General features: G+C 34.2%; 7 protein-coding genes, 5 long non-coding RNA genes and 1 other non-coding gene across 17 annotated transcripts; 8 read left to right on the forward strand and 5 right to left on the reverse strand.

The window, feature by feature from the left end:
* Positions 1–35: 35 nt before the first annotated feature.
* AT2G45390 lies at positions 36–108 on the forward strand. The gene has a single exon. It is a non-coding gene; the product is annotated as a tRNA-Lys (tRNA).
* A 21-nt stretch (positions 109–129) lies between these two features.
* BEN1 (NAD(P)-binding Rossmann-fold superfamily protein) lies at positions 130–2,759 on the reverse strand. Of its 4 annotated transcripts, NM_130102.5 has the most exons (4): positions 2,377–2,759; positions 1,394–1,936; positions 559–754; positions 130–456 (listed from the first exon to the last, which is right to left on the reverse strand). In NM_130102.5, the coding sequence occupies exons 1-4, from the start codon at positions 2,591–2,593 to the stop codon at positions 318–320; spliced, it is 1,095 nt and encodes a 364-aa protein (NP_182064.1). In that variant the 5' UTR covers positions 2,594–2,759; the 3' UTR covers positions 130–317. The 4 variants fall into 4 exon arrangements, with proteins under 4 accessions (NP_182064.1, NP_001323894.1, NP_001323895.1 ...); NM_001337127.1 differs by having other exon boundaries at positions 130–754; NM_001337128.1 differs by lacking the exon at positions 2,377–2,759 and having other exon boundaries at positions 178–456; positions 1,394–1,983.
* Positions 2,760–4,642: 1,883 nt separating this feature from the next.
* AT2G09615 lies at positions 4,643–5,361 on the forward strand. The gene is made up of 2 exons (NR_140568.1): positions 4,643–4,837; positions 5,181–5,361. It is a non-coding gene; the product is annotated as an other RNA (long non-coding RNA).
* A 297-nt stretch (positions 5,362–5,658) lies between these two features.
* AT2G45403 (uncharacterized protein) lies at positions 5,659–6,511 on the forward strand (the record flags this gene model as incomplete). The annotated part of the gene is made up of 3 exons (NM_180103.2): positions 5,659–6,029; positions 6,110–6,232; positions 6,305–6,511. The coding sequence occupies exons 1-3, from the start codon at positions 5,895–5,897 to the stop codon at positions 6,509–6,511; spliced, it is 465 nt and encodes a 154-aa protein (NP_850434.1). The 5' UTR covers positions 5,659–5,894.
* Positions 6,512–6,701: 190 nt separating this feature from the next.
* On the forward strand, positions 6,702–7,275 carry AT2G45405 (uncharacterized protein; the record flags this gene model as incomplete). Of its 2 annotated transcripts, none has more annotated exons than NM_001337130.1 (1): positions 6,702–7,128. In NM_001337130.1, the coding sequence occupies one exon, from the start codon at positions 6,875–6,877 to the stop codon at positions 7,073–7,075; it is 201 nt and encodes a 66-aa protein (NP_001323892.1). In that variant the 3' UTR covers positions 7,076–7,128. The 2 variants fall into 2 exon arrangements, with proteins under 2 accessions (NP_001323892.1, NP_001323893.1); NM_001337131.1 differs by having other exon boundaries at positions 6,878–7,275.
* Positions 7,276–7,318: 43 nt separating this feature from the next.
* On the reverse strand, positions 7,319–7,906 carry AT2G45406 (Galactose oxidase/kelch repeat superfamily protein; the record flags this gene model as incomplete). The annotated part of the gene is made up of 2 exons (NM_180104.2): positions 7,856–7,906; positions 7,319–7,704 (listed from the first exon to the last, which is right to left on the reverse strand). Exon 2 carries the CDS (start codon positions 7,694–7,696, stop codon positions 7,319–7,321), a length of 378 nt encoding a protein of 125 aa, NP_850435.2. The 5' UTR covers positions 7,697–7,704; positions 7,856–7,906.
* Positions 7,907–8,577: 671 nt separating this feature from the next.
* On the reverse strand, positions 8,578–9,569 carry LBD19 (LOB domain-containing protein 19). The gene is made up of 2 exons (NM_130103.3): positions 9,161–9,569; positions 8,578–9,076 (listed from the first exon to the last, which is right to left on the reverse strand). Exons 1-2 carry the CDS (start codon positions 9,464–9,466, stop codon positions 8,807–8,809), a joined length of 576 nt encoding a protein of 191 aa, NP_182065.1. The 5' UTR covers positions 9,467–9,569; the 3' UTR covers positions 8,578–8,806.
* Positions 9,570–14,705: 5,136 nt separating this feature from the next.
* On the forward strand, positions 14,706–17,087 carry LBD18 (LOB domain-containing protein 18). Its single transcript, NM_180105.2, has 2 exons — positions 14,706–15,327; positions 16,384–17,087. Exons 1-2 carry the CDS (start codon positions 14,959–14,961, stop codon positions 16,801–16,803), a joined length of 789 nt encoding a protein of 262 aa, NP_850436.1. The 5' UTR covers positions 14,706–14,958; the 3' UTR covers positions 16,804–17,087.
* A 3,333-nt stretch (positions 17,088–20,420) lies between these two features.
* AT2G09620 lies at positions 20,421–20,956 on the reverse strand. Its single transcript, NR_140569.1, has one exon. It is a non-coding gene; the product is annotated as an other RNA (long non-coding RNA).
* Positions 20,535–20,881, forward strand: AT2G09625. Its single transcript, NR_140570.1, has one exon. It is a non-coding gene; the product is annotated as an other RNA (long non-coding RNA).
* Positions 20,957–21,768: 812 nt separating the features above from the next.
* AT2G09630 lies at positions 21,769–22,209 on the reverse strand. The gene has a single exon (NR_140571.1). It is a non-coding gene; the product is annotated as an other RNA (long non-coding RNA).
* Positions 21,769–22,245, forward strand: AT2G09635. The gene has a single exon (NR_140572.1). It is a non-coding gene; the product is annotated as an other RNA (long non-coding RNA).
* Positions 22,246–23,861: 1,616 nt separating this feature from the next.
* On the forward strand, positions 23,862–25,630 carry AHL22 (AT-hook motif nuclear-localized protein 22). The gene has a single exon (NM_130105.4). The coding sequence runs from the start codon at positions 24,206–24,208 to the stop codon at positions 25,157–25,159; it is 954 nt and encodes a 317-aa protein (NP_182067.1). The 5' UTR covers positions 23,862–24,205; the 3' UTR covers positions 25,160–25,630.
* Positions 25,631–27,150: the final 1,520 nt, after the last annotated feature.

Below are 27,150 nucleotides of genomic sequence, written 5' to 3' on the forward strand. Positions count from 1 at the left end.
GAGAATATCTAGTAGATTGAAAGTTAAATCAAAAAGCCCGTCTAGCTCAGTTGGTAGAGCGCAAGGCTCTTAACCTTGTGGTCGTGGGTTCGAGCCCCACGGTGGGCGTTATTCTTTTCATTTTTCTAAAACCTTCTCTTCCTTTTTTGGCAAACCTTTTTTTTTAAGCAAACCTTCTTTGTAAATCTGAATCAAAACACTTTCTTTTTTTTTCGTCAACAAGTAACTAGAACATGTTACAAAACGGAAATGGCCAATAAAGAAAAAACATATTTTCAATTCATATACAAATTTTAACACAAAAATCCCATAAGAATTTAAAGAAATCCCCTTGCTTGACAGCTCCTTATAGCTCCACTGAATATTTCCTCGGCTCCATACTTGAATTCGAACCCGGCACTTTTCAGCTTCTTCGATGAAAGACCCATCCTCTTCTCTACTTTATATTTATTCAAACTTTACGTACCCACACAAAAAAAGAACATAATAAAAACTCTTGGAAAAAAACAATAGAATATTTACACGTGAAATTAATTATACTAGTAAAAAATGACATACTCTATTGAAGGTAGCTGAAACTGAGGAAATTTCGTAGACAAAAACTCAAAGACCTCATCGATCTTCATCTCCACCGACGAACAAATATATCTACCTTTTGCAACTGGCTTTTCTAATAGAAATATCATCGCCCTTGCCACATCATCAATATGCACCATATTGTAAGTATCAAACAAATACTTCTCCTTGTAATTTCCTTCATAAAAAAACGTAATATTACTATAGTGAATAGTGATTATTACTCAAAACACTATTTGTGAATATTATTAGCACATGTTTACACGAGTTTAACACACACAAAATTCGTTCTAAATAACTCAAAAATTCCACGCACGTAGGTTATAAGCAAAAGAAAAGAGTTTTATTAGTTACGTATAGTAATTAGGATTTTAGTTCTGTTTTTTCGTATAAAATATACATATTTTGGTTCGAATTCTAACATTTTCAATAGCCACTATGTCCAAACATAAATCTACTAAGCCTGAGCAGAATATTTTTTTCATTTAAAACAAAAGTATAAATGAGAAAATTCGAGCATTTGTTCAAAAATTTTTTTTTTGAGAAAATTCGAGCTATGATCTCCCAAGATACTTGGTGAACCAACCATAAACCATTTAACTACTACTAGAGTACAAGCTAGCTAGTAGGCTAGTACTATGAATTTACTTTACTTTATTTGAGAAATAAAAGGTTTGGTTAGTTTTAAAAATTAATACCTATATATAACGTATACGTAATCAAAGTGGTTAAGTTTTTAAAATTATTAATTTTCAGCTTTAGTTTAATCATGGAGAAAAATAAAATAAAAAACTTATTAGATATGAGAATTAAGTACCAAAGAGCATGGCGAGAGATATGAAGACGGAGGAAGGCAACGACGAAGATATAAAAGGTCCGACGACGAGAGGAATAACGAGCGTCACAACCTCTAACCCATTCTTCCCACCGAACTCAAGCGCCGCCGTCTCCGCCGCCATTTTCGACACGACGTAAGAGCTACTCACCCTCTTCTCCTTTTGATTCCTAAACACCTCGACGTCGCTCCAAACGCTCTCGTCTACTTCGCCTCCTCCACCGCCGTTTCCACCGCTATAGAAAACAGTCACGGCGCTTGACGTGTAGAAAAAACGTTTCACGGTTTTAGCGTCCAAACACGACTTTAGTATCCCCATGAGACCTTGCACAGTACGTTTCGTAACGGTCTCTTCTGTTTCGTTGCTGTTTGGGTCCATAGGATGTGCCACGTGGAATACGGCTTTGCATCCTTCGATTGCCGGTTTGAAGCTCTCCGGTTCGTTGAGATCGGCGGTGAATATTTGAAGCCTCTCCGATGCAAATGGTAGCTCGGTTAGGTAGCTTATATCTTTCTTATTCCCTTCTGTAATATGCATAAAATAAACAAACTTATGAATTATTAACTTCATTTATATCTTATGGTCCGTGATTACTTATTAGTTATTGATCATAAAATATATGGTTGACTTTCTATAGAAGATGCATGGAAACATGACATATTTACATAGCTATGAAGCTTCAAGATCCTACAAACTGACAGATAATTCCAGCCAAGTACAATAAATTTTTCACATCCATAAAAATATATATATTTTTAATTGTCGATCCAAAAATCAACTTTAAATGTTATCTCTCTCTATATATAAAAAAAAAACTATAATCTATCTTTCTATTTATGTACTTTATGTTAAAACGGACCAATCAGCCATATATGACAACAATAATTTTATTGGCATTTGCTTAATCAGTGATGATGATTCAAAGTGTATAAGTAAAGAGAAAGTGAAGTTAATTAACTCGAACCTGAGTTGGTTCGAACCGTGGCCCGAACGGAGTAGCCACGTTGAAGGAGACGCATGATGAGCCAAGAAGCAACGAAACCAGAACCTCCCGTTACACAAACCAACCCCGTTTCGTCCAACAAAGACGGCACCGTTTCATCAGCCACAAGCAGCTTTCTCTCTCCTCCTCCGTTGTTGTTGTTGTTGTTGTCATCTTCTTCTTGTTCTTCTCTCACCATTTTCTCTCTGTCTCTTTCTCTCTCTTCTGGTGTGTGGGAACCTCTCTAGAAGGGTTCTTAAATAACGGAACCTACGTCATTTACTCTCTCACACCTATCCGCGTGACATGTTCCCCGTTTTGCCCTCTTCTCTCTTTATTACAATTTTTGTTTTATTATATCCGTTATAATCAAATGCTCACATTTTACAGATCATTTATGTGAATAATTCACATTCTTTGTCCGTTTATTACAAACATTGTTATTGGATTCCGTTATTTTCATTCTTACGTACAAACCAGCTTCTTCTTCTTTTTTTTACTACTATACTTTTGGCTTCTAGTGGTGTCGAATGTATTAATTATAATACCATGCATGTTCTAGGCATAGATTAAGGGATATTATTAGGATTGTGTGATTAATATATAATTAATATGAATGAGAGAAAATAAAACGCGTGAATGAGATGGAATGGAATAGAAAGCGTAGGCGTGGCACATGATCATGCAACTATCTTAATTTTGTGTCTCCACAAAGCTACCGTTTTTCTCGGGACTTTGCTTTGTTGATGTTGCGAACTCTCTTCCTTTTTCTTTTCTTTTTTTATATAATTGATTTAACTTTTTGGATCGGCCATTCACTGATAAATTTTATCATTATAATTAATTTGCTAATGCAAGGAAATTCCGTTATCGATTGATGTTTATTGTTCGCAGTTCAAGATTGCTTTTCAATCACCAGTATGAATTTGTCATCTGAGCGATGTAGCAAACAAACATTAGGTGAGTTTGATCTTATAGACGTATTTACCATTTGAAAATGATACTATATAAGTGTTCTAATTATTAATGTTAAATACTTATTTCCATTTCTTCCATAGAGATATATGTGTGTATTGTTAATTTTGTATGATTAATTAGTTAAGAGTTCAACTTCCAACAACCACAAAAAAAACAAAAATAAACAAAAAGTAACAAATGAAGAAAAAACAAAAAAAAAACTCTAATCAATTATGTGATTTGATAGTTTTCGTTTTCCCCCCTGTATAGCAAAAAAAGAAGCAGAGAGGGAAAGAATTTGTTTTTTGTTGTAATCCGTTAAATACTTATCCGAAACAGTATTTGAATATTCCATCAATTTTGTAAGAATCTGGATCAAAATGTGGTATTACGTTTAGTTTTTTTTAAAACATATTTAACGTTTGTGTAATTGATATCGTGACTTCACCAACTTTTAGAGAAGCATGAGAGAGATCCAAAATTCCACGTTTAAAAATAAAAGCAAAAATAATTAATTTGTTTTAGAGTATAGTATATTTCTTATGGACATTGGTGATTTGAGACTTCGATATTTATATATTCTATTAATTATAGAAAACACATCTCGATGACTATACAACAGTAACAATACAATAGTGTTAGGGGGGGATCAATGATCCCTACGTTCCTAAGTCTAGATCGTAGATGGCTATTCTAAAACTCACAATTTTTATATCGATTACAGCTACCCCCAAAAAAAAAAAAAAAAACGACTACAGCTATAATATATTACAAACATTACTACTTTATTAGTGAATGCGCGTGATGCATGACATTTAAATGAATTCTAAATAATTTTCTTTTGGGTTTGGTTCACAATTCACATCACGCTTCTATGGTCCATATATTTTTTTCCTAAAATGCCATTTAAAAGAAACAAAACAGTATTAATTAAAAGAAATTAATACAAGATTGTTAATGGCTTATTTGCCAAAAAATAATATAAGGATTATTAATGACCTCATAATACAGACAAATTAAGTTCCGAGTAGCCTTTGTTTTACGGATGATGATTATTTTACAAAATGAATACTTATTGTTTTATGTTTTCTACATGTACAATTAAAAAGAGTTTAATGTTGTACTGATATAATATTGTTTTCCAGTTGAAATTCAGTAACTATTCTAGTTGATAAATTTTATGATGAACACAAAATTTGAATTCATATATAAAAAAATACTTATACATTGTAGAACGTAACCAACTAAGTTGGACGTTAGGTGTTTGGTATTCGTCACATAATATATTAAAATTTGAAACTCTCAGCAAAGCTACAAGTCTCTTATAAAAATGTCATTTTTTGGATAAAGTAGTAAATGTAGTTTTACAAAAGGGATGGTGTCCTACTGGTAATATATACAGTATAAGGGGAGAAAACAAACTGTTATCAAAGATGGATGCAGTCAAACTTCCAGCTTATATTTTCGGTTAACTGAAAGTTCTAAGTCCGATTCATCTAGTTCTGTCTCTAAAAGTGTGTTGCCAGTAGTGCTTTCGTGTCTTTTCTCAACTTTACATGATTGTAACACTTCATAGCTTCCTCCTCCTTACCTTGCTCGAACCAATACTCTACGAATGCGCTACTAATTCATAATGCAAAAGGAAGGAATTGGAATCGGAATCGGATTCAGATCCATGGAAGGTAAACACGTTCTCAGACCATTCCACGACTCCCTAAACCAGCTTGCCCATCATGCGGATCTCAAATGAAATCTGTGCACACCAAATCTCCGTTTTTCCTTAGTATACGTCTTCCACCAAACTGTCACTCTCCTTTCTCCGCCAGGGTTTGCCACCGAAACAAGATAATTACAAGACAGTCCTTCAAGTCCCCCAACCTTGGTACTCCACGCCCACGGCCTAGAATCATCACTGCAAAGTAGTTTGAGTTTCCCATTGGAAACCGTTGCTTGGAAGTCTTTGCAATCTATGAGTACCATGCAAACATTCGGACACAAGTTAAGCTTGTCCATCAGAAGATTGTCATAAACTTTTCCACTAATTAGGATGCCACAATCATGAAAAACTAATTCACCAACTATAAAATTGTTGGTCGGTAATTGAGTTTTCAGTTAAAGGTTGTAAGTTTGTGTTGTTTCACTCAAGAGGCACAAGTAGAAAGAGACACAAGTATGAAGTGACAGAACTAATTGAGTTGTTGTGTCTATTTGTTTTCTATATAAACACCTTGTATCGTCATGTAAAGATTAACAAGTTTCAGTTTCAATAAAACAAAGTTTTGTTCTTGTCTTCTTCACAAGAGAAGAGATATGTCTCTCTTACTCTGTTTTTCTTCTTTCTCTCAATAAACCAACATGGTATCAGAGCCGATGGTTGTCCTTGGTTGTCTCTACAAAAATAAGATGTGTTCTGCTGCGAAAAGAAAAAGAGAGATGGAGACAACAAATCTATGGTGAGATGAAGAGGAAGAAGAAGAGGGAAGAAGAAGAAATAAGAGGTGGTAACTACAGAGAGTACCATCAGTTTTCACAAACACATTCACATGAAGTACCTTCAAGAGGAAGGCTCCAAAAGCGATGAAGAAGATAGGAAATCTTCTCTAGAGGCAATGGAGAAAACGAATGTGGATTTGGAGTTGTGGAAGGAGAGTTTTGAAAATTTGTTCAACAACGTCTTGGTGAAGCGCAAGACGGCAAAGCCGCTGTTGTAACAAACAGAGCAAGGCTTATTATCAAAACGTTGTGTTGAGTTGTGAAGATGACTACAACACGAAAACGTGGAGAAAAGTTTGCTTCAAAAGGAAGAAACAAACGGGGCGACAAAAGTCAAAAGAAGGCCAAGAAATGGTGTGACATTTGTACGTGTGACGATCACATTGAGGTGATTGTTGGAGAAAGCAACACAGGGATGTTAGCTTGCTTACGTGTGTGAAGCTGCTTACCTAAGAGAGAGGGAGCAGAGTTCAGTTCGGTTGCAAAGGTAGCCGACGAAGACGTGAAGAGATTTTCACGCACAAGACGTCGAAAAGACGTGGTGGTGATCAAAAGAGGACACCATAAGAGGATGCTTACCTCGGAGAAAAATGGAGCACAAGAGGATGCTTACCTCGGAGAAAAATGGAGCATAAGTCGGTTGAAGAGTAAACCAAAGACGACGTGAAGAAGATTCACGCACAAGACGTCATGGAGACGTTATGGTGATCAAAAGAAGACACCGAAGAAGACGTGGAGGAGTTCACGCACAGATTTGGTGATCAAGAGGACACCAAAAGGAAATCAGAAGTAATCTCATTTAAAAGAAAGTGAGTGGAAAAAAAGGTTGTGAGAACAACCGGAGATGACGTGACAAAGCTCACGTGAAAAAAAAAAAAATTTGAAGGTGACAAACGAGAAGCGTTGTGGGAAAGAGAAATCTCAAAAGTGTGCAACGTCAAATACGAGTTGCAACAAGAAGGTGCTTTGTGTGTAACAAGCCAAGGCACGTGGTGAAGAACCTCAAGTTGAAGAAATATCATCATCATGAATGATGAGACATGGAAAAGGGAAATATCCAAGTGATGACAAGCCAAGGAGAGAAGATCATCAAAGAGGTGTTTCTAGTGTCAGATGTCTCATCAATTATCCTCAAGGAAGAAGTATACAGGATATTAAGATCAAGCATAAGAGTTTTTCCATTGAGATGGAGAAAACACAAATGATTTACTTGCAAGGGAAGAAGAAGTAAACAAGGTCAACTTGTGACAAACTGAGAAGGAAGCTAAGTGCAAGACCGAAACTCAATTAAGGGGGAGTGTTGGTCGGTAATTGAGTTTTCAGTTAAAGGTTGTAAGTTTGTGTTGTTTCACTCAAGAGGCACAAGTAGAAAGAGACACAAGTATGAAGTGACAGAACTAATTGAGTTGTTGTGTCTATTTGTTTTCTATATAAACACCTTGTATCGTCATGTAAAGATTAACAAGTTTCAGTTTCAATAAAACAAAGTTTTGTTCTTGTCTTCTTCACAAGAGAAGAGATATGTCTCTCTTACTCTGTTTTTCTTCTTTCTCTCAATAATCCAACAAAAAGCACATCGAGTCACACCCTCTTTATTGGAGAAATCTTCTTCTCCTTGCGGAAATGGCTCCCAAGTTTGAGTCTTTGGGTCGTAAATCTCTCCCCCGTTTACGCCGTTATTGTAAACGCTGCTGAATCCTACGTACACATAGATCTTACCGTCAATTACATTAGCGGCTGCACCTTTTCGAGCTATAAGCATTTTAGGGAGTCGACGCCATTGATGAAATTTACAATCGAGAACATAAGCTCTCCTGCTACTCTTTCCCTTTGCGTCGAATCCGCCAAGCATGTAAATCTCTGAACCAGTAGAGACAAGACAACAGTTGAGCAATTGGGATGTGGGTAAGGAAACGAAGGAAGTGGTATCAGTTTATGTTTGGGAGTTTCGGAAAGTATGAACCAGCTAGGGTTATGGTTGTTATTAAGTTTTAAGCAGACATAGAGGCACCTCTCCGTATTTAGGAAGCGGAATCGTGCGGCTTCGAGATCCGGCGAAGCGACGAGTGATCGGAAACTCTTGGATACGAGAGATAGAATTGGATCATGAGTTCTCGAGACACGAGACAGACAGTTAAGAACAACGTCGTTGGGTAAAGACAAAAACGACTTCGGAGACTTCGATGATGACCTCATATCTTCTTCGGTCGTCATTGTGTTCGTGCCTTGGGATGGGAGGTTTAATTTAGGGTTTATGAGGGCTTTTACCGTAAAATTAATCAAAGAGTTATATTGTAAATGTTTTTATTTTTTTTACAAGTAATTATGAAAACCTTCTTTATCAACGTTTTGGAAAACTTTACGAAATATTTTTATATCCTCTAGATGAATCCAAAAAATATGTGAGTATGTGACGATGGAGACTACTGATACCTTTAATCTAGGATTGAAGTTGTTATCATAGTGAGCTTATGGCGTTTGCTGTTATTTCATAAGAAAGATTGACATGTTACTTTCAATCTCTTCGTTTTTAGTGAACTTTCTCTCTTCTGAGACTCTGTTTCTAATCTCTTGGCGAATTCCCCTAAAACAAGTTGTGTTTCTGCATTACCTTTTTATGATTCTTCCTTAGTTTCATTATACCGTGCACGGGAAGAAACATAGTACATATTCCCTACTCGATAAGCATTTCATTGTCCATCTTGCATACCTATCTGGTGGATCTGCAGTAACTGAATTCTTAAAACGAGTTTGCTCTGTTACAATGATCTGTTGTTTTGTCAAAGAAACACTTCATGCAAGAACCAATTTTAACTCTTAACATGCATACATTGATACATAATTAGCTATATATCTCTTAAGATGATCTTAAGCGGAATGGTCAACTATTGGGAACAGAGACACCTCCCTCGCTTCTACTCTCCATTGCTATAATACATAAATTCTTGACTTGTAGTTTGACCTAAGTGCAAGCCGGAAGTTTGACCGCCGGTAAATACCTTGAGACGAACTGCGACGCCAGTTCTTGGAAATCCCCATCTCCAGTTCCATCTTGAAGTAAATGTTCTTCCCCCCACACACTATCCAAGTTACTCGGTTCCATCGCATATTCATTGTTATGCGCAGGATCAAAAGACGGTGGCTGCATTTGTTGTGGCGACTGTAGAGGAAACCGCTGAATTGTTGAAAGACGAGCTTGAACATGAGCAAGCTCTGCTTGTAGATTCATCACCTAAGGTATACACAGTCTTGCTTGTTAATTAGTTGCTCTGTATATATAATCAGTTGTGTTATAAAAGATGTTTTGATGAAGAACCTGGTGTTGAAGAGAGAAGAGATGGCCAACAGAGCCATAGACAGGATCACGAATCCTTGCCATGGCCTCGTAACAGAGCGTGACGACTGCATCAAGTCTCTTGTGCAGAGGCAATCTCAGTAACATCTTAGAGGCATTGCTGGCCCCAAATACTTTGTGAACTGCTGCAAATCTCGCAGTTCCTTGCTCTGCATCGAAATAAGGAGCGAAAACGCACCCTTTCACACACTTTCTTCTCAAGAACTTGCAAGCCCCGCATGGTCCTTCTCCTCCTCTTCCACCGCCGTTCAAGTTTCCGGTCATCATCTTCAAGTAAAGAGAGAGAGCAAGAGAGGGAGAGATGTATTGAGAGAAGGAGGAGGTTTGTTTATTTACATCAGGCTAACTCAGTGAACTAATTTCAACACTTATAATAAATGAAAAGTGTTTGGGTTTTGACTGTCAATGTAAGTTTCTGTATGCTATTGACTGATCGGCCGCTTATTTATTAATTTCATACTATCTTTTTTATGTATTGGGCTTTACGTGAATACTACTCATGTATATAATTCGTATGAACAATTAATATGGGTTCCAAAATTCGATGTTATAAATGATCTTCTGCTAACATGTTCTATATATTTAGTGTGGAAATTAAACCGATACAAAGCCTAGGAAAGACAATTATTCACAAGATTGTATATTAGCTGAAATATATATGTTATAAAGATATATTCGCAATGATCAAGATCGATATCAAAATGCACATACCATGTGTGATCGATTTAAATAACTCAAAATGCACATAACCCTGAACCCCTTTGCATTTTTTTCAAAGATCACGTACATGTATTCTAGCCCTAGCGGCCCCTCCCCATGCACATTTCTTTTCATGCTATCACATCTCTTGTCACACTCACTCTCTTTCTTTACGTTTATATAAGTGCATATCAGCATATGAATTAAGTCATATGTGTATAGATATCCCCACATGAACTCATAGACATTTAAAATGTAGGAAGGAGAGATCATGAAATGTCTGATTCAGACCATAACCCTATATATAACAGCATATCATCACGAGGGTTTGGTTTAAACCGGACTGCGACAAACGTACGTAGCGGGTGCATAATTGACACTGAAACACACACAAACACAAAAACCATGTAAGTATCAATAAGTTATAGCATTTGTAAGTAAGTGACACAAGACAGCTTAATAATATCTATCTTCTCCGTTCTCCACTATCACAATCACGGTCACAATCACGGTCAAAGTGATTAGTATACGTGCAGAGAGATTTGAAAATCCAATCTATTGACCTTCTTTATTGCCTCTTCTTCCTTTTTGTTTCTGTTCCACCCGACATAAATCACTCTCGATCCAGTCTTCTCTTTTTAGTGTTTCTATTTATTTATACTATGTAAATTAGTTTTAGTTTCGGATTATAACAAAAAAAGTAAAATAAAAAATCTTTTCAAAGAATAATTTAAAATTGCAGTAAGGTTTTGTTAAAATTATTGTAATAATGTTTTAGTATGTAACAAATAGCTCAATAAATCAGCAAAACCTAGCTATAAACCGGTTCTACATACACGTATATGAGGGTTTTAAATCCTAGGAAAACAAATTTTGAAATAAACCAAAGTCACCTAACAAAAAACAATCAAGAAATACTGTTCAATTATAATCCATTTCTGTCAACCATTTTAAAAAAATGTACAAGAAAATACTGAAACCACGCGCTTGAATTCCGAGAGTGAGGAATATCTTTGTTCTCAAAGAATTTCAGTCAAAGAAGCCAACAGAATCGACGGTTGAGATCGATGGAGCAACCGCTAGTACGTTGATCAATACACAAAACAAGCCACGTCGTAAGATCTAGACACGTGGTATGACTTACATCCTCTATGACTTCACTGTCCCATGGAGTCATGGACCTAAGCATTCCAGTCACTTACCTCACCATCCCTTCTCTAATAGTGAACCTATAACAAGCCCTTTTATTGCATCTATGGTCTAACATTTGTATTGCACTGAATATATATTTATACATGTTTCGTAGATTACTAGAATCTGATTGGTTTGGTTACTCGTAATATGATCAGTAGTCTAATTATCTACGAATTTTTACCAACCAGACAAAAAAAAAATACATCATTCCAAAGTTCTTTTAGTTAAAATTTATATGTATTAATTTATTGTGAAAGATACATTGTGACAGGTTTAAAACAGAAATCCAAAATAATTATCGTTAACCGAATGATTTTAGAAAATGTTCAAGGATGGACTATAAGTTAACCGGATATATGTATACATAGAGAGAGAATTATGATAGTCGAACTTGTGGCCCCAAACTAAACATAGAACTACCTTATATTGATCTAAAATATACCTTACTAATGTGGTTTGAGGTTTTCTATGTATAGTTAAGTGATCCGATGCTCAACTATTCTTCTTCTGCTTGGATTTAAGACATTGTTTTTATCTAATTAGGTTTGAGGATTCTCAGATATTAAATTCAATGTAAAAAATATTTTTAAAATATTCAGCATCCATAATATATTCATAAACTTAATTGAGAGTAAGTAGGAAATGAGAGCGTTGGAGAAGAGAATCGCGCCGTTCGGTTCCTTGTCTACTAATCCGTGAATCTCCCCTTACTCTATTAGCCTTAAGCCCCTTAACTCTCAAATGTTTTAGTTTAACGCCCCAAAGTTTCTTATTTTGAACTTGCAGAAATTTCCTTCTTTCTTAAAACAATTATATTACACACTATATACATTTTATATTGATCATTAGTACAATTTACTTAAATGATCTCTTCAAATCTTTCTGTTGTACATCGTCATACTTCTATTTTTCTACATTATCATTATAAAGGCCCATACATTCTGATGATGTACGTCGAAATAAATAATGAGGAATTTTGTGATTTGACCAAAATATTGTCGAATTTGAACTTGCGACCAGAACTATAGATCGAAACTGCCTTACGCCTGAAATGCAACCACTGTCTGAAAATTATCCGACAAGGGGCCAATTATTATATCAAACAACATAAGTTTTCTTTTATAATTTTAAGAAAATAAGTAATGAATTCCATATGCTTGATTTCTTGCTAGTGTTTGACAAAAAAAATTGAAAAAAAAAGATTTCTTGCCAGTTAGCCATTTTCCATCAATTGGACTTAAAATGAACTCATATGTGTGCGTGTGCGTGTGTTTTTGTGTTTGTGGTTACATAAACAAGCTACAAGAATTTTGGGATTGTGTTTATATAATTTATAGTTTAGTTAAACATATACTTACAAAATTTCAAATAGCTATTTAATTCAAGGCAACATTTCTACTTTTAAGGAATCATTTGTCAGTTTATGCAATAGGGAGACAAACCACTTATCGATTAAGTCGTTGGGCCTTAATTACTTAACGTGTAACCATGGAAACTTTAACAATTTATTCCGAATAGATATTCAACTTAGCTATAGGTTTTCAGTTCCTGATGACTTATTCTAAAACGCTACATGTTTTGATCAAAAGTTTCATTGTAACCCATATTGTCCGATACATATGATTTTTTTCGATAAATCCTACAGATGATATATTACCAAGAAAAAGAAAAAACAGGTTGTAGTTGCTATGAATAAATGACCAACCAGGTGAAGTTACCCTAACTAGATTGTATTGCTACGTACATTTGTGAAAACATTAAGCATATTTAATAAAAGATTAGTAGTATAGTTGTATCATCAGCTTCCACTTGAACTCTTAAATCAATCGCTGTGCCTTGTTTTTAGGCGACACCGTATAATTTTCTAATAATATTTTTTAGTAGATATTGACCAGTGGATTTTAGAGTTCAAAGGAATAATAGGGTCGTAGGATGATAGGATCAACCCCCAATTTGAATATATGGTTAAACAACGCATGTGTGTATATATAATTTTTAAATTACGTCTATTAATTTGTAAGACAGATCAATTTATACAATCCTTATATATATTCCTTACCAAATTCGACGAGAATGTTAGATTTAGGGTTTGACTGCACGAGTGGAATAAAAAGTTTCATCAACAAAAGCGAAGTGATTAATTATATTTTATTTTTTTAATTAACTATATAATGAGCTATATATCATATATATCAAGAAACAATCTAAGAGAAAATATAGTGAACTAAAATAGTTTATGTTTGATCGAAAATGGTCGACCCTTTCTGTACATATATCCCCAAGATTTGAGGTACCATGTCACTTCCACCTCCTACACTATCTCATCTCTAATTTATTACGCTATTATATAATTCGACGATGTTTATGACTAATCAATAAACTAAAAAAATAAAAATAAATATGATAGCAAGAATTGTCTTTTGACTCATGCTGTTATGCATTCATGCCCAACACAATTTTTTTGGTCAACCATATTTTTACCTAAATCTAAAACTCGAATACGAAACTCAAGTTCAAGAGCTTAACATTTTTTTTTTCATTCATTTATTTAACAGTATTTATTTTATAAAAAAAATTACAACAAACTTCAATTTTTTTTACTAATAAAATGAAGGATTATTACACATTTAAGAAAAACATACGCGTGGAGGAGACATTGAGGAAGCACAGAGGCGTTACTAACTTTCTAAGGGAACGGCGCGTGGGACCCACGTGAAAAATGACGTCATTCGTTTCTTCGATCTTTCACTCGCTAGGCAGTTACAATCATTATTGACATGTGTACTTTTGTTGTTGGTACACGTAACTACGTTTTATTTCCATTTCAAACCGAGAAATTTAGACATTTTGACTCCCGGTTCACTCTGATCTCGTTTCTAAACCGGAATCGAATCCATTACACTTGATTTTGGAAAACGTGAATGCTCATTTTAACTTAGAATGAATGATTTAACATAGTTAATGCTCTTTTTATAAATTTGGAAAGATAAGTTGGCGAACGAGTCATTTTCTAGTAAGCGTAACTAACTATTTCATCAATTAATTATGAATTTTCTTCTTCTTATCAAAAAGGTCTTTCTTCAATTACATAAGCTTTTGCGTTTTTATTCCGATAATATAAAATTTTGAAAAATCGAATCATTAAAGAAAATAACTAAGAACTGGCATTTTGTATACACGCCATGTATATATATATATATAACTATTTTATCAATAGTTACAAATTGTAAAATTTTAGTGTTTGATGGCTAATTTAAGTTGGACCTCAAGTCAATAGTTTAAAAACTATGCCAAAAAAAAACTTAATTAAGGGTATAATATTTTATTTCATTTATCCATCTTGTTCGTAATTAAATTCATGAGATATCTCCAACAATTACAGTTCACATGTATATTCACAGTAAATAAAGAGAAAGCAAGAAGTTTATTTTTCTTGGAAAATAGTTTTTTTTATCACGAGATGTTCCAAGGGATATTAGGTAATCAAACGATTTTCCCCCTTTTTTCCTCTTTTGATTCATAAATAATATAATTATGTAGTTAAAGATTGTGAAAAAGAATAATAGAAGAGGCTTATCGCATGTTTGCTTCACGCAAACAACTAAATGTGAGAGAAAAAGAGAAAATAGAGAGAGATCGTTTTTTTTTTGTTAGCTTTGTCGTCGCTTGGCTTTAAAGACTTTCTTCTCTATACTCTCCTCTTACCAAACCCTAATTCTCCTCTCTTGATTCCCGTTTCTCAAATCTTCCTCTCATCTTCAAACAATACCAAACATAATCTCCATATTTTTACTCAACAAGTTTAAAACCCTAACGCAAGAGTGGGGAGATAGAGTAACAACTCGTTAATTGGGGGGTGGCCGGTCATGAGCGGTGGTGGGAACACAATCACTGCCGTGGGAGGCGGAGGTGGTGGTTGTGGTGGAGGAGGCAGCAGTGGGGGAGGAGGAAGTAGTGGCGGTGGTGGTGGTGGGCCATGTGGTGCTTGTAAGTTTCTAAGGAGGAAGTGTGTGCCGGGATGTATATTTGCACCGTACTTTGACTCCGAGCAAGGATCGGCTTATTTTGCGGCGGTGCATAAAGTGTTCGGAGCCAGTAACGTCTCGAAGCTTCTATTACACATACCGGTTCATCGAAGGTCCGATGCTGTCGTAACAATTTGCTATGAAGCTCAGGCTAGGATAAGGGATCCTATCTACGGTTGCGTCGCTCACATCTTTGCTCTTCAGCAACAGGTAATTAATAATTTATTAAACTTTTTCTCAATAGTAAAATGCGTTGGAAATCAATATATGTGAAACATACTAATTGACTTAAACTAACCACAATTTATTTTGGTGACAGTTACAATTTTCTTTTTCTTTTCCAAAGTAGCAAACTTCGGTTTCGTTTGGGAATAATCTATAATTTTAAACTCATGCAAATTCGTTTTAGTATGAACAATTTTTTGGTGTGCATGAAATGAAATCGTCGAGTTTTTCGAGAGTTTGCACTTTCTTGAGTTTTCTTGGTTTTGCAATCTTCTACTTTGAGTATAAAGGAAAAAAAAAGCATGGTTGTCTGTTTAATTACTTATGAAATCTTTTAATATAATCTATTATGCAATTATATAAAAATGATACGGTCGTGACAAGTCCCATTGCAAAGTTACGAAGTTTTGTTTTGCTGGTTTTCGGGAATTGGTCGGGTACAATTTTCTGTGTTGATACGTATATACACCATTATATTTTTTCCACTAAAAACCGTTTTCTTTCTTGTGAAAACTGAAGATAAATCATTTTGTTTCTTCGCAATTTTTGTTAACCGTGTAATAAGGGGATGATCTTATATGATGCGTGTCATTTTATTTTTTTACTATTTATGTTAATAGTTTACATAATTTGTGGCCTAACAACCTTAGCAAATCGAACATGCATTAATTCCATTCCTGAATGCTATAGTTAAAGGTGAATAACAGGTAATTGCTTAAACTGTTAGAAATGTGATAATTACATGAAATCATAAATTTTAAAATAACACGTACTAACTAGCTATTTATAGGATATCTTCTTAAAAAAACAAAAAACAAAAAAAACTATTTTAGGATAATTAAGCTATCACGTTAAGCGTATAAAAAACTACTGTAAGAGATAGAGATTTCACTGATCAAACTAAGTGCATAATATTTGCAATAAATTGTAAGCCATTAATCGCATTCTTACGTAAATTCCAGAAAAGTACAGGTTTAGCCTTAAACCTATATGTTTACATATCATGCAAAACAAATTCTAACTCGTAAAGTGTATACATAGGTGGTGAATCTACAGGCAGAAGTTTCTTACTTACAAGCCCATTTGGCATCACTAGAGCTACCTCAACCGCAAACGCGGCCACAGCCTATGCCGCAACCGCAACCGCTCTTTTTCACTCCTCCTCCCCCTCTTGCCATAACCGATTTACCTGCATCAGTCTCACCCTTGCCCTCAACCTATGACCTAGCATCCATCTTCGATCAAACGACGTCTTCTTCGGCATGGGCCACGCAACAACGAAGATTCATTGATCCACGTCACCAATACGGTGTATCATCGTCTTCCTCTTCTGTCGCCGTGGGGCTCGGTGGTGAAAACAGTCATGACCTCCAAGCATTAGCACATGAACTCCTCCATAGACAAGGATCTCCTCCCCCGGCAGCTACCGACCACTCGCCGTCTCGAACTATGTCTAGATGAGTTGGTTTTGATCGATACATCTCCGCATTGTTATTAGGAAAATTAAATTACAACTCAATAAGATTTAATTTTCTTTGAAAGTACTGATTATAAATTTTCTAACATTTATATTGTATTACTACTGTATTTTCACTTCTTTTGACTGACGAGTATTTTCTTTCTTCTTTGCCTTTACTTTTTTTCTCCTATTACGTAAGTTTTTGAATATATCCCGAGTCATACATACGTTTCCTAATCAGTTGTATATACTCCATCTTCTTATTTCTGCCTCGGGCATTTTCTCGCAAGGCCCATTCATATTGTGGGCTTTGACCTTCAACTTTTTTACTTTTGTCAAGCCTTTTTTAATCCCTTACATTTCAACAAAAAAGAATAAAAGAGGAAGTAAATTACAGAGTTATGGTCTTATGGCTGAATTAAACAGACATCAACATCTGCAAAGAGCACGAAGTGAATTTACACTATGCTTCTCGAGAAATATCCTTACTCACTAATAGAGTTGGGTTTCTCTTGTATTCTTTCTTTATAGAAGATATTTCCACGGGACTGGATTTACAATATCAATTGGAGTTGTGTAGTTTCTTAAGATATTTCCTACGAAATTGTCATTTGGTAATTGGTAATATATATAAGATTGTATCGCATGATGATCTTTACGGGCCTGATGTTATCTAAAACAATTTGGTAGTGGATATTTTTCAAGTTCTAAATTCCTTGGTGAGGATGTTTTTACTTGTATAAGTGTTTGAAAGAAAAATTGGTCTTGACGATTTTAGTGTAATCGATCAAAATTAAGTTTTACTAAAGAGACATATGTAAATTGTTTTTGAAGCCCAACACCCTAAAATAAAACATAAACGAAACTAAGAAACGAAAAAAAATCGTCGAATAGATTGCATTTGCTTTGGGAATGGAATGTCATTTGGTAAATATATATAAGTTAAAATTTCAACTTAAATTAACAGATCAATGGTATTTTAGTGCTTAAAATCAATGTTTAGTACATAATTAATATAAAGGAGCTCGTGTACGTGAGATTCGTTAATAAATTTATATGAATAAGCCGAAGAAAAGGCGAAGTGTTTTTTATTTATTCATATAAATATAGTTATAAAGAAAGCTAGTTATTAGTTAACTTCGTCTATATATACATATTATTGTTAATTTCGTTATCGAACTCCCTTTTTATTTTCTTATTTCTTCTCATGCACGATATTTAATATTAAGCGATATCAAACGCAATCATTTTGTTGCATACTATCAAAAATTCTTACAGATTAGAATAACAAAGCTTGCACTTCCTTACATGTCGGAGCTCCCTCCTGTAAAATATTTGCATCTATAAATCGGGACAGAATATAAAATGTACTTTTATCTCCATATTTACATATATAGATTGATTTTTTTGAATATTTTTTTCTAATTTTGGGTGTTGACACTCTGTAAGACTGTATCTCTGTTTGTTATTGTGATAGTTTACTTGATAACAATATTTTGAACTTTCGATGTTTATTACAAATTTCTTTTTCATAATCTCTACAAAACTATGACAAACTTAAGTTTTTTTTTTTAAGACTTTAATACTTTAGCCACTGCAATAAAAGTTTACAAAATATTACAACTATTTGATTTACATTCTCTATTTCTTTTCTGAATAAAAGAATCATCAGTTTTTGTAAGCCAATAAAATAATTTATTTGTACTAGTGGAGTAGTATTCGCCCTATTAATCATTTAACCAAAATAATTTGTTTTCTTTCGAAACTTACAGTTTTAGTTTTTGGTCAACGACGAAACTTACAGTTATAGTTGTAATCCTAATACTCTCATGTCTGTATTCAATTTTGTCATTATGTAAATTTCAGAATCGATAATTGTAAACGGTTGCATTTAGGAAAAGACTATCGTGATAATTACTTTTTTTTTTTAAATGACTTATCAAACAAAATTTCAACAAATCTAACTACATTTTTTTTTGGTAGGATAAATCTAACTACATATATAATAGATACATTTTCATTTTCGTTCATCCGTTTTTATAGTATCTATTTTATAGTTGAAAATTAGTTTTCTTATATTAAAAAATAGAAAATGTTGTAGGAGAACAGAGTATTGTTTCTGCTAGTAATTAATCATTAAAGTAAGTAAGTAATTAAGAAGAAGATTATGATTGTAATTTACATTTAATTAAATAGTCCAAATGCGTTGTGCTTTGATGCTTAAGTTGATGTTAAGAGAATCGTTGACATTTTGGCACCGAGTTCTCGAGGCATTTGTTCGTTTCAAAAGATGATCAAAGATATTTAATAATTCTAATTTCTAAGTTAATCGCTGTCCATCACATGACAACCTCGGCTGTACGTGGTCCATTCTTTTAACCCTTTTTTTTTTCTTTTCAATTTTCTCTGTTTTCAATACATAAAAATAATCGGGATGGTCCGCATAATTACAGAGATAGTGGATCAATTATCTTGATTACAGTGGTTAAATTGTTTCGTAGATAGAAATAAAAAGGAACTTTCTAATAGAGTTCAGTCTGCGGAGAGAATATGGAAATGTATGCAAGATTTAAACGGACGATGTGAAGGTGATGAATGGTAAACACCAACTTGATTGATTAGGTTAGAAAATGACATTTAGTAATATCTTGTTATAAATAATTCAATAGATGACTATATTTTGTCTTTGTTTTAGCGATAAAGAAATTGTCTATTGCGACTTTAATATTCAAATAATTCGATAGTTATACATATGTCCTTACGCTAGAGTGCCTTTTCATACGAATTATATTTATATTTCATGACATAAGGTCACATATCCAAAAAAGCAAAGCATATATGACAAATTCCGATGTGGATGTGCTAATAGATTAAAAAGTTATTGGGTGCCAAAAGATACATCGAGCTATGTTTGGATTTTGTCTTAATTACACGTCCGTCCTTATCTCTCACTTTAATCAACCATTAACTTTTTCATTTCCACTTGGCTGAAACCGAATTTTTTATATATTCTATATTTTGAGAATTTGGTTGAGAAAAACAAAACGGTACAAAGTTTCTATAAAATACCTTACAAAGTTTCTAAACGGTATATCTATTTATAAAAAATAAAAAAAAAACTATGTAAAATGCTTATGTTTGTTTTTTCGTTTTCTTACGTAATTATTTCATATTTGTGGAGACAAAATACGTAATTATAGACTAATTAAGAGCCGTACAATTTAGACAACATATATGTCTATAATGACAAATTACTTAGGCCTAGAAAAACAAATGCCTCTTAAAAATTTTAAATTTTTTCTTATAGATGGATATATATGTGATATAGCAATCTGTTAAAATTATTGTCCGCTTTTTTATATTATTACATACAATTATGCTGTCTCGGTTTAGCGAAACGCTGAGCTTCGAGATAATACTACACACAACAGTCCATAGCTTTTTAAAAGATATTGGTTATGTCTTATATGCACAATTACATCCCAAATGAATTACTACATGAATTAAAATTCGATTTTATAGTGGAAATAGTTTGATTTTTAACGTCATTTAAAGCTATCTCAATTTGATTTAAATAATCTCTATATAGAGAATAGGAAAATGTAAGATATGAACATTAATGAGCATATGCAATTCACTGAGCTAAGAGATTATACACACAACAGTCCAAATGTCTAGTTATTCTCAAATTTCTTGATATCTACAAAGAAAAGGGTTACATAACATGTTAATTAGGCTTTAGTGAGTAATGATCCAAGTGAATTAATGGTTGCAGATTTTGTTTTTCCAAAGAGTAATTAGTGTAGAATATCTTAACATGGGATTCAGAGCCACATGGCCCATCCTGATTGGATTTCAAGCGAAGACAAAAAGACGTGAGATGCGAGTGGTTAGTCCGATGTAAACCCACCCGGATCGGGTCGGGTCGGGTGTCAGCGGGATCCGCGGGGGATGGGTGGGAAAGGGAAGAATCACGCCCACACGTCCTGGTTTCAGATTCAACCTACATCTCTCTCTTCTTCCCATGCGGTCAACACACACATTACTCTCCTCTCTCTCTCTTCGTGATTACTAAACTACACGATTAATATACGAATTCGTATTCTATATTAATTCAGTGTAGTATGATTTAAGAAGACACCTTATACAGAACTCTTTTTTTTTTGTATATAGTATGGCAAAAGAAAATCAAAAATGAAAATAAATTTTGTTTGGATTTACTAGCGGGTGATCGCCGAAACGTCCCTATGTGACATATGTTCATGAATGTTATAATAAAAAATGTGATTTGGTATAGATGTATATATATACACTGAGGAAAATCCTCAGTGTTGTTCCCCAATCATCATATCTATATAGTACCTTGTTTTTAATCATTCTGATTGAATATTTTTTTTATATACCATGTATATAATATGAAATCAAGAAAAAACAAAAGCAAAAGACCTTTTGGTAGACATTATGAAACTTTTTTTTTTAGTTGAAAAAGGCTTAAACATTATGAAACTTGTAAGTGATGTGTATAATATTATGTGTGTACATAATTTTATATGTGGACGCTGTATTATTAATATATGATCCGACATAATTAATGAATCACATAAAAATAGTAAGCTAGATACATTAAAAATGAATAAAACTCATTTACAGATCGTAAATTTTAATGCTGGCCTAACTGCCAAGCGTTTAACAAGCTTCATAATCCAGTATCCAACATTAGTTTAGACTATCCGGTAATGAAATTAAAATTGATTAAATCTTTATCCACTTTATTAAGCATGGTAGAATCATAATCGAATCCAGAGCTGTTTTTATACGTATGTAACAGCGATTATATATACTTTTTTTTTGGAAAAAAGAATTGAGATTCTCTCTTATCAAAACCTCAATTATTTATTTAGTTATATATACATATTTGTACCAAAAAAAACATTTAAATAAGACAAATAAAGTCGAAAACAAGAAAGTAATGAGAAGTACTGGCAGTGTCAAACACTTTTTGAGATGTCTTGTCCGGAGAATGTTACATTGGTGGGGTGAGAACAAGAACTGAAGAAGCTTACATATTTTGGGAAATTTGACAATTTTGACATATTTTAAGGTAATCATTTTGAGTGGTGAACTTTTGTGAAAAATCACTCGTTGGTGACCAAAAATATTCCCCATCGTGACGTGAAAGCCACCCTTCTGAACTTCAGGCATATCTCTGAACTGAGTCAATGTTTTAAGTAATTTAATTTACCATTAAATGAATCCTTCACGCGTGTCAGCGGCTGCACGTGCGAGTGTGAGCTGGTCCTCGCTGGATTGTCTTGTTACGTGAAGGCATCGCAACCGACGGGGACAAACATCCAACGGCGTCTGACGCGCCTGTTATCTTCTCTTTCCTCCACTTCCTGTCTCTTTAGTTTTCCCCCAAGCTTACGCGATTTACGAGCTTGAATCTGCCTTATCGACCCAACATACACAATTAATCTCCGAATATTATACTATGCTCCTAGAGTCCTAGTAGTAGAAACTTACTTTATGCTAAAAAGCCACAAGCAAAATAAAGGAATCGGCTGAAAATAAAGGAATTTAAGCCAGTTCTTCTTGAAATGTTTAATTGGTAACTTTCAAACTGGTGCAACAGCTTTCATAATAATTTTAAGGAGTTGAAAATTTAACGTTTCCACATTCTTTTAGTTGAGTTAGACAATGAATAAAAATTCAATCTGATGTTGATGGTGTATTTTATAATTAACGACCAATTGATGTTGTGTAAACACAATCATTAATATACTACTTCGTATACACAATTTTCACTTTGATGACTAAAACCATGTGATAGTAGAATCGTTAAAATAAAAGAAATTTGTGATTTTTAAATAAATTTAAGTACACAGAGACTATATACATTAAAATTTGATTTAGTAAAACAACAGTATCCATATTCCACAATATATAATAGGCACAGTACTATGTGTATAATTTTTTTTCTAAAAAAAGCACAGTATGTGTATATATAATATATATATATATATACATATACAATTAAGTGGTTCTGATAGATTTTAAGTGAAATATTTAAAACAAGTTCTGTCATTATCCAACCACAATAACGTCTCTTCTTCATAATTTCAGCTTCTTTTCTCCAATTCAACTCTTTATTATTTGTCACTAACTTTTATGCACTTTAATTAATCTTAACGTACACATGTAGTATATTATTAAAAGTATTTTTGTTCATAAAAACAATTGTATGATGTGAGAACAAGAAAATAATTAAATTTGTTCTGCAAACAACCCCCAACGAATCCTCTAAAGTCTAATGTATGCATCATGCAATCGGGATTCATAATGGTCGTAAAAAATTTCTTCTTTCAACGCAAATCGAAGTTTATGATACGTAAACGCAAAATTAATACTGATACTCCTCAACACAGTATACTTTTATTTTATCACTAAGTGACGTTTAAAAGTTTAAACGAACTATAGATAAGCTGTAAGGTTTATCCTACCCACTTTATTTGTACTGTAGAGTTTAACTTTTTCTGTTGCTCTATAAGTTTTTGAATGTGTAAATTGTTTTTTTTTTTTTTTTTTATGTTCTACCGTTACATCGAGAAACATAATATAATGAAAAGACTCGTGACTGTTTGCTAAAAAAATAAGACTCGTGAATTGATAAAATGTAATTAAAAGACCGTACATTAAGGCATGTACCACCTACAAAATCATGCATATATGCATCAGTTTCATCATGAGCTTCATTTTTTTTTAATTAGTATCCTTTGATCAGATTTAATATAAGACTCGTGCGCTTCAATTTGTGTGTCCATTATAATGTTTGATATAATCTCACGCATCCATGGACTATCTAGTAAACCTCATCCAATATTTTCATAGACTAAAAAAGAAAAAAACCTTATACTTCAAATTTTCAATTAAAGGGAGACGAAACACAACTGAAAATTATTACACAACTAACAAAGAGAAATATTTTTAAAGAAAAAAATTGTAGAGCCCACAAAGTGATGCAGTAGGTAGGACCCACACACCGCCCATGCGGCACGCTGTCTATCTAAACCAAAACTAACCCATTCATCATTCATCTTAACCTTAACCTCCTCCTCCTCTCTGACCTAACCCTAAACCCATCTCTCTCTCCTTCTTCTTACAAGCTTCATCTACATGTATTACTAGTGCAGCTCCAGTTTCGTCTTACATGTATATGACTTTTGTATTACCCTTCTCTTAATTTCTCTACTTCAGATTTTTTTCTCCTTAGATTAATTTAATTGAGTTATTGTACATCCCTCAAGCTAAGATTCTGGTTTTGTGAGTTGAGTGGATGAGAAGAGGAGAGATTAACTAAATTAGGGTTTCAATTGTTTACTTTTTGTTTGCTTTTTATATCAAGTAATGGATCAGGTCTCTCGCTCTCTTCCTCCACCTTTTCTCTCAAGAGATCTCCATCTTCACCCACACCATCAATTCCAGCATCAGCAGCAGCAGCAGCAACAGAATCACGGCCACGATATAGACCAGCACCGAATCGGTGGGCTAAAACGTGACCGAGATGCTGATATCGATCCCAACGAGCACTCTTCAGCCGGAAAAGATCAAAGTACTCCTGGCTCCGGTGGAGAAAGCGGCGGCGGAGGAGGAGGAGATAATCACATCACGAGAAGGCCACGTGGCAGACCAGCGGGATCTAAGAACAAACCAAAACCGCCAATCATCATCACTCGAGACAGCGCAAACGCTCTCAAATCTCATGTCATGGAAGTAGCAAACGGATGTGACGTCATGGAAAGTGTCACCGTCTTCGCTCGCCGTCGCCAACGTGGCATCTGCGTTTTGAGCGGAAACGGCGCCGTTACCAACGTTACCATAAGACAACCAGCTTCAGTACCTGGTGGTGGCTCATCTGTCGTTAACTTACACGGACGTTTCGAGATTCTTTCTCTCTCGGGATCATTCCTTCCTCCTCCGGCTCCACCAGCTGCGTCAGGTCTAACGATTTACTTAGCCGGTGGTCAGGGACAGGTTGTTGGAGGAAGCGTGGTTGGTCCACTCATGGCTTCAGGACCTGTAGTGATTATGGCAGCTTCGTTTGGAAACGCTGCGTATGAGAGACTGCCGTTGGAGGAAGACGATCAAGAAGAGCAAACAGCTGGAGCGGTTGCTAATAATATCGATGGAAACGCAACAATGGGTGGTGGAACGCAAACGCAAACTCAGACGCAGCAGCAACAGCAACAACAGTTGATGCAAGATCCGACGTCGTTTATACAAGGGTTGCCTCCGAATCTTATGAATTCTGTTCAATTGCCAGCTGAAGCTTATTGGGGAACTCCGAGACCATCTTTCTAAATCGCGAAGAAAAAACAAGTTAGATACGTTCGTTGTTTTTAATTTATAATCTCTCTTCTGTCAAGTTTTAATTTTCTTTTTCTTCTTCTTTGTTTTCTAAAGATAATTGTAGTCTTTGACGAAGATTCGTGGTACGTATGAATCGAAGAGAATCGTTTTGGTCATGGGATTGATCGATCTATTAGGTTTGAGAGGGGGTTTGTGTTTTGCGTTGACTAGCAGATTATAAAATTGTTGATTTTCGAGTTTTTATTTTCATGTGTTGGTGATAATTAGCTTTGTGTCTATCTATGTATGTTGAATTCTAGTGCATAGTTATTATATCGTTGAAAGGTTGTGATTAAGGTTAAACAGGTCACTAACAATGTCAAATTGTTATGTTCTTCCGTTAGATTTTGGGTAATAGGTCAAATGAATTTCTTCAAGTCCGTTACTGCTGATTAATCAAACTCTAAACTCATTTTCCAAAATCACGTTGTTTGTACTTTTTTCTGTTCAAAGAGTTAACAACGGTTATTTTTATTTTAAAGTTTAAACGGCTGTAGATATTTATAATTTAACTTAAGTTGGAAGACATAAGAAAAAAAAAGATGATTGTTCCGAGGTTGGTTAGAAGATGGTGAGGCAAGAGGCATAATGACAAGAACAAGACTTGGGAACAAGGTGATTGCATTTGGCAGATACTTTACATTTACACGAAAATCTTTGTATAAACATCCAAATATTAAAATCTAAACTAATTTTCATAATCACTTTTTGGTTATTGAAAAAGGTATTGACTAGGAATTAGATTCTAGAACTTGGAACAAGAGAATGATATATGATTGTATAATTGACTAACTCACTTGATCAAGTTGCATATATAGACATGGATTTGATGGAAGTATGTATACATATAGAAATTGTGTGAGCAGGGTTTTGTAAGTGAGAGATGAGAAAGCAATTAAGGTTGGGGAAGAGAAGAGCATTGGATGATGCACCGACGCACGTGCATGTCTCTGAGAGAGAAAGAAGAAAAGTTCCTTTACGAGGCGATGAGTGAAAGTGAGAAGAAAGAGAGAGTTCCTTACTTCCAAAGCCACCTCCCTCCCACTTTGCCCATCATTCATTTCCTCTCACTCTCTCTTTTTTTTCTTTCTTTTTTTGCATTTATAACCTCACTCCACCAATTATATTTTTAGTATAACCTATGATTATGAATCTATGATCGATCGGTCATTTCTGTTGTCCTAATTTATCAAAAGGATATTGATCCAAACAGACGATCAAGATTTTGAAAAATGAGAATATTAGACGCTTGATCAACAATTTTTGTTCGTCAAAGTTTTGGTCATTACAACTAAACGATCCAATTCATCAAGGGGCTATTGCGCTTAGAGAAGAAAGACGTAGTAAGAATTAGTTAACTTTTTTATATTGGAAATGCATCGGAGAAAATGTAGTGTTCGAGACCTAACACCAAAGTCTCAAAAGTTTTGGGTCCGATAAGACGATCCTAAATTAAATTCCATGATGACAGCTAAACTATACAACCACAATTAGCCAATATATACGTTATTATATATGTCTATCTTCTACCATTTTACTTTTTGTTGTACCTTACTTTTGTTTTATCTGAATTTTGATATTTTTCGGCATTATGAGTGATTAGACATCTATAGATATTCTTTTGACTTTCCAATTCAATGATTACACTATACTGACCGCACAACAAATCCAATAACGCACAACAAATCCAATACTATAATTGTAGATAGACCAACATCAACTATAGTATTGGATTTCATTAACTATTAATGATTCGGGTTTCCAGTTTACAATATTGGGCTTATAATGATCGGAATGTTTTTGTTAAATTTGGGCCTATAATGGGCTTTACTTTAAAGACAATTAAACACAATTCTGACGCGTTGACAAAAACAAATCAGATACAACCTTTTTTTTTTTGACCGCAAAGAAAAAAACAATTATACAAATTACAAAGCAGTCAC

Source organism: Arabidopsis thaliana, chromosome 2 (assembly GCF_000001735.4).
Source record: "Arabidopsis thaliana chromosome 2, partial sequence".
NCBI lineage: Eukaryota > Viridiplantae > Streptophyta > Magnoliopsida > Brassicales > Brassicaceae > Arabidopsis > Arabidopsis thaliana.